Source organism: Mytilus trossulus, chromosome 12 (genome assembly GCF_036588685.1).
Source record: "Mytilus trossulus isolate FHL-02 chromosome 12, PNRI_Mtr1.1.1.hap1, whole genome shotgun sequence".
Classification (NCBI taxonomy): domain Eukaryota; kingdom Metazoa; phylum Mollusca; class Bivalvia; order Mytilida; family Mytilidae; genus Mytilus; species Mytilus trossulus.
The window spans coordinates 34,834,801-34,841,923 of record NC_086384.1 but is presented as its reverse complement, the minus strand read 5'-3'; the positions used below and the strand labels follow the sequence as shown (position 1 = coordinate 34,841,923).

The window sequence follows — 7,123 nt, the reverse complement described above, 5'->3', positions numbered from 1 at the left end:
TTGGAAATATTTTGTTTTCACTTTTTCAATCAAAAACGCAAGCGGCGATACTTGATTTTGTTTATCTAAAAAAAAATTCTAATTCCCATATTTCTGTCGTGAGTTTAAAGTTCTTGCTTTTTTCAATGTATCTTTTTTACCCTAAACCAACAGAAGATAATTTTGAACAAACAATATTCAAATCATTTAAATAAATAAGGTTTTGTCAAATTCATGTAACTTCGAAAGTGAGTTACACATTTGTACCTCATTTTTCATTTTGCTTGTTTGCTGTTGTTTTAACAGTGAAAATAAATAATAAATAAAACAATTCATATATCTGTCACCAGGCGACATCGTCAAAATTCTACTTCATATGAAATATGAGATTTTGATTTGAGAGGCTGGCATTTCGGTGAATGGTACTCTCATTAGGGAGGGACAGATGAAGCTTTGAACTATCTCTGATTGGTACGAAGTTCTAACATTTGGGTGGTGCTTTATCTGAAACTGACATCACCATGCGCACGTGTCGAAACATAAATATACTAATATATATTTACTTAATTACTGAAAACATTCATTATGACGAGTGTGTTTGGTAAATTCTAATATTATATTACAAAATGGAAAATATGAAAATAAAACAAAATTTAGATGACAGTTTGACGGAATCAGATTTGGATTTTAAATTAAGACTTTACCGCTCTGCGAAATCGCAATTTAGTGAAAACTTTATGGACTCGAAAATGTGGAAACCTACAATTCCTGAACATGTTAAATTTAGCGGAAAATGTGGAATCGCAGCACGAATGGAGAATAGTAGCAAACAGAATGACAATAAATCTACTTTTGAAGATAAGAAGCAAAATAACCAGAAAGAAGACACAAAGGAATCTGTGAATAAACCGGTGAAAAAAAACGAAGAATTTTCGGACCCCGATGTCAAACCACCATATTCATATGTTGCTCTTATTGCAATGGCAATAAAAGAATGCGATGACAAAAGATTAACTCTTAGTGGAATTTATCAATATATCATGAAGAAATTTCCCTACTATGAGAAAAATAAGAAAGGATGGCAAAATAGTATTCGTCATAATCTGAGTCTAAATGAATGTTTTGTTAAAGTCCCAAGAGAAGGTGGTGGAGAACGTAAAGGAAATTATTGGACTTTAGACCCTGCATTTGAAGACATGTTTGAGAAAGGGAACTACCGACGTCGACGAAGAATGCGTCGACCATACCGAGCATCGATATCTCTCCCAAAACCATTATTTGTGGACGGACACTGCTCTCCATACAACCAATTTTCTTTAACCAAACCGTATTTTTCACCGCCAGCGTATTCTCAGTACTCACAATATTCTCCGTGGTCTCTGGCACCAAGTTCTGCATCTCCAATGTCTCAAATAAACAGTTACAACAGTTGCAACCAGTCCCGTGTTCCGCCACCTGGTCCAAGTTTGGCGGCCTGTAGTTATAGTGCAATGCAATCAGCCATGCAAATGAACAATCCTGGACCAACATTTCCCCAGTTTAACGACTACAGTTCGATGGGCTCTAGTTCATTTCCCTTCCCATACAGACAACAGGGAGAGGCGGTACATTATACCTACTGGAGCGAGAGGTGCGTATAAATATAGAACACACACACCAGTATTTCATGTTACAAAGGTTTTTTAAAGTTATTTCTTAATTAATTGGCACTGTATTTGATATCAAAAACAAATCAGGGATGATCTTCTAAATAAGATGAAGAGGTTTTCTGGACAGGCGTAGAAATATGAAAGTTTAGACACATGTAAACACCGAGAGATATTAAAAATGATAAATAGAGATTTGCAAAATTAAAGACTAGCCCAAACCATCGTGGTTTCGGTGTATTTTGTATGCTGAAAATAATGTTGTCTTTATGTATAATGCAAGTAAATGCACATAGGAAATATAAACTTTTAGTTAAAAAAAACATCACATGAGAATCAAAAGTCAATCATATATTGTAACTATCTTATCCCAGAGACGATTTTGTAATTTATATTATATATTTTGACCAGTAAACGTTGAATATACATGTCGTTTAAAAATATTATTGAAACGAATATACGAATATCTTTATTTGCAAAACATACAAAAACCAATTTTGGTTGTGGCAAATACATTGACATACAAACATAATGAAACATAATGAAAACTCGACAATATTATAAGAAATATGATAAAAACAGTTACTGTTCTCCTTTCCTCAGTTCTAATGACTCTTTAATAAAAGATACAACTGCTTTTACATCATTTGGTGTTGATGGATTAAGTATAATCACGAGTTTATCAGTAAAATTAAGTGTATTAAAATTTACATATTTTTGTATATAATATTTTAGAAAGATTTCTCTTTTATTTTTATTTATTTTACAGTTGAAGAAAAAATGAAATTCATCGTCTAAGATATTGCATATTTTACATTTTCTTTCATTTCGTGGTATTTTGGTATATCGTCCAGTTTCTATGAAGAGACAATGATCGCTTATTCTAAATTTGGTTAACATTTTTCTTGTCTCTTAGTTCTTCTTTTTTTTTCTGTCAATTATTCAACAATATCATAAACAATTTGATATTTATACAACATCATTTGAATTTTAATTTTAATTTTAATTCTTTTCTTTTATACATGCAGACAATACTTGAATTAATAAATGGTAATTTCATTCAAAGACATTTGAACAGATTCCTATGTATTTCCGTCACTCTCAACATTACCAATGAGTAATGCTGTAAAATCCTTTTTGAAATTTTATTTTTAAGGAGTATAAATTTTACACTTTAAATATTTTTACACCTGTTTCATCAAACAGAATTTTATTCAGCGTTTAAACTGTTATTAACGAGAGAGTAAACATGTAATTTATTTAATTTCTATAATAAAAAAGTATTGATTTTAGTTAAGATTTCTTATAATTCCATTTTTTTGTATGTGTATTTTTTGCAGTAACTATATACAAAAAATTTCCCCAAATCTACCAAAATTTCAGTTAAAGCCATCTCAATTTGGTTTCATGTTCAGAAATATGCCTTAATGATATAGTTAGACTGTATGAATATAACACTGGTGTTAAATTAATTCAAGGGGGAAAGTTTATGAAAGATATGTTTAACCACCTCTTTCCAAATTTTGCAGAAGTTTTGTGATTTTTGATAAAAAGAAATTCTAGAAATTTTAACAGAAAAAGTCAAACACATTCAACATAAAAATAACAATACTGGTTTAAACATTGATAAAGTTTTCTCTTTTTTTCCCGTGTGAATTCATATGTTTTAAATACTTTCTAAGTTTCAGTGGCATCGAATCATTTTCAAAAATGTGACTCGGTTTAAAATCCTGCTGTTAAAAAACGTCAAAAAACATAAACATATATATAAAATTGTACAATTTTTCGGAATTTGTGTAATGTAAAAATAAGAATTTAATTTCATGGGTTCCCATTCTGGTCTTATTTACACGGCATTTGCAAAAATATATTGCTTCATAAGCAAGCCACAGCTACAAAGTTCATGTTTATAAATTATTAATATTTCTGCAATGATCCGTCTGCATTTTAATTTTTCTCTGTCTTTAAAGCCAAGCAAGTTTTATCAAGATTTGGAACTGAAATTCAAATCCCTAGCTCCCCAAAGTCCAGCTGCCAAAGTCTATATGATATACCATGTACATTTTGGTATGATTTTAAATTTTATTCAGCATTAACTTTAAGGTTTTCTTTTAAGCCAATCTGAAATTTGACATTTTATTTGTTTAAAAATAACTATATATGTATTCGTTGTTACTTTATAAATCCCAATTTTGTCTTTCTTTTCCAACTTATGATACAAGAAAATAGAATCCGATTTCAAGTTCTAATATTACATTATATTATTTTAAATATAGGTTTGGAAAACGATTATCTTATAAAATACAGCTACCTATATACATGTTGACGAATATGCATTATTGTACAAAGTAATGCATATTAATTTACTTTTTTTTGTTTAAATAAATTTTGAATAATATTTTTCATATAAATACGGGTGTTTTAAAATTTAAGATATATTACTAAAGTATTTCTTTTATCATTTATAAGGTCCAAACCTTTTGCTGTTCACTTTCAAATATGGCTTTTAAACTAGGTTTTATGTTTTTCCGTTGATTTTCCTAGTATTGTATAGGATGAGGGTATCTATTTAATTTATTATACGTTTCTAAATAACAAATGAAACGTCTGCAAAGTTAAACAATGAATCAATTTATAAAAAATAGTTATTATTAAATAAGTAAATGAATTATATACAAATAAAACATTAGATAAATAAAAGATGAAACATATGGTGAAATGAAACAGAATATATCGATAACCCTGAAGTTGTAATAAAAAAAAATCGCGCGACTTCGAAAATCAAGCATTTCAGTAGCTTTATAATTTAAAGTGCTTTGTAAAATCTAAAACATCTTGATAAAAATAAATAATATTTCACAAGAAGGTTACATAACCTTCTTCAAGGGGCTAATTATTTCTACAATAACACACATAAACCGAGTAATAACATCATAATTATAAACAGTCGGTAAATCATATCTAATTATTTTATCTAGTTAGTGAAATATAAACATGTTATTTTCTCTCTGGGGACGAAACTTGAACTTGAGAGGAGGGCAGTGTGATGTAGACACACGATCTTTATTTACTTAAGTTAGGATATTGTTTATTTTGCACATGTATGTTAAACAATCATTAAGATTCTACAGACACGCATTCAAGTATATATCAATAGTTTACCCTATTTCGTAAATATTTTATGTAATTCTTTGTTTTTCGCTACTTAAAAACACAAACCAAAAGTATTTTGCAGATAGAAGAAAAATAAACCGCGCGACGTGAGCTTGGGTAATAACGCTATCAATATCGTCTTGGGAAGAAATTTTGTACTTTCTAACATTTCTTTTTCTTCATCCGCCGTACACGATCCTCTGATAGAAGAATTAAGTTGCATATATAGAAAAAAATATTCAGATTTAAATTAATTTTGCATCTTTCAAGAACTCATTACGGTAATGGTATTTAAAGGGGTCTCTCTTTGTCTTAATAAAAAAAAAACAGGAATATTCTATGCCTTGACATTTGCTCTTAGATATGAACTTGAAATTGTTATTAAAGCAAAATTATACAAATGCATTTACAATTATCTGTATATCATGAGTTATTAATTATACATGTATATATATATATTTCTCTATTAACAGGTAAATAATTACCATACAGTGGTTGAGCTGTAGTATCACACCTGATTGTTGTGTCACGAGTCTGTGCCAGAGAGTAGCATTGTCCAACACAGAAACTGAACACTGACGTACGACTCGGTTCAAAGTTATGGAGCCTTCAAGAGAAAATTACAATCGAGAATTTTATTCATATTTTAATATATTATATATTTATTGTTATTTTTCTGATTAAAGGCGATTTCTTTCCATGCAATATATCTATATTCGTTTGTAACTATTTTGTTTGTGAATTTAAGGAGATGTAGGATATGAGTGCCAATGAGAAGAGATTCGTTTGCGCCAAAAAATGCGTCCTTTTGCGCCACAACTTTTTTCTCCAATGCTACGTTTGTGCCACGTGTTTTAAAATTATCTGGTATCATGATACCCCTGAAAAACAGATATTTGTGCCGAAGGACTGCTGCCAATGAGAAAGCAAACAAACGGCAAAATAACCAAAGGACTTCAAAAAAAAAATATATATCGTCTTACGATATAGACATTGTCTGCAATAGGCCAACTCTTACTTGTCCAGAGTCTGAAAAAGTTGTGAACAGAAACAATTAAAAGATCTGCTATTATAAACCAAACATCCTAATTAAATTTGTCAAACAAAAATCCTTTTTGTATATTTTATAAGACTATTGCAACCGAAATTCATGCCTTGGGACAAAAACAATGTACATGAGTATTTAACTTGGTTAACTTCGTGTTTCGAAATTTTAACTCCTACCATTTTAATTCCAAACAAATGATATCAGTACATAAACATAGAGCACATAAAATCACACATGATACAAACCAATGCATGAAAACATTTAACGGTAAAAACGACAAATATTCTTAATAAAGAATGCTCATAGTTACTTGAAGCAAGCTTGAAGCACGTAATCGGCTATTCCTGATGAACACACTTTAGTTGTACCAGTCAAAAATGTTTTTATAGATCATAAACATTGTTTTTATAATAATTAAAAGTATACATCTTGAATTTAAATTGAAATAAATATAAATACTGTCATAATTAAACAGAATGAATATGACATAGAATAAATTGAAACAAATATCTAAGTGTGTTGAAAAAACAATAGTCGGGCCAACAGAAAAAAAACCAGATAGGGATAGAACAAATGGCGAACATTTCAAGAAGTTAAGACCAATTTCTCCTGTATTGATCACAACATGACAGTTTTCTAGAAGTATTTGAATCTCTACTCAAATTCACAGTATTACAGCTCCATTTTTTTTTGGATACTGATGTTTTCAAAACATAAACTAAAATAATGAAATTGGGCAAACTATCTATGTTCTTTTAGAAAAGGTCGAATGCTTGGCAAATCATACCCTCAACCCATAAGCACCAAAACCGAAGTAATAGAAATCCATGACAGTCCATCCCATTCCAAAGTAATGGATAATCTTTGCAACTTGCTTGTTAGTATGATTTGTCAATTATTAATAAATAAATCGTATTTACAATCATATGCTACACAGTCTTAAATTGTACAACCTATGTGACAGGCATACTCACAAGGCTAGCTTTATATGGCTTATTTTTGTTAAAACTTGAATAAATTTGAAAGAGAATATAGCAATGATCTATTATTTGATTTTGCCATGTGATTATGGACTTTCCGTATTGATTTTCCTCTGAGTTCAGTACTTTTGTGATTTTACTTTTTTCTATACCATAACCACACATTATCTTAAATAACAAAACTTATAAAAAAAATTAATACAATACCCTACTCCAAGGAAAATTCAAATCGTAAAGTCCCTAATCAAATGGCAATATCAAACGCTTAAACACAGCAAACGACTGGTTAACACCTATCACATTCATGCCTTGGTACA

At 29.7% G+C, this 7,123-nt stretch overlaps 1 protein-coding gene across 1 annotated transcript; it reads left to right on the top strand.

The window, feature by feature from the left end:
• Positions 1-556: 556 nt before the first annotated feature.
• On the top strand, positions 557-5,483 carry LOC134693883 (forkhead box protein L2-like). The gene is made up of 2 exons (XM_063554827.1): positions 557-1,609; positions 5,252-5,483. The coding sequence occupies exons 1-2, from the start codon at positions 606-608 to the stop codon at positions 5,253-5,255; spliced, it is 1,008 nt and encodes a 335-aa protein (XP_063410897.1). The 5' UTR covers positions 557-605; the 3' UTR covers positions 5,256-5,483.
• The last annotated feature ends 1,640 nt before the right edge of the window (positions 5,484-7,123 follow it).

What these genes read in the sequence shown, in the direction of transcription:
- LOC134693883 (XM_063554827.1), top strand. Translation starts at nt 606, where the DNA reads ATGGAAAATATGAAAATAAAACAAAATTTAGATGACAGTTTGACGGAA.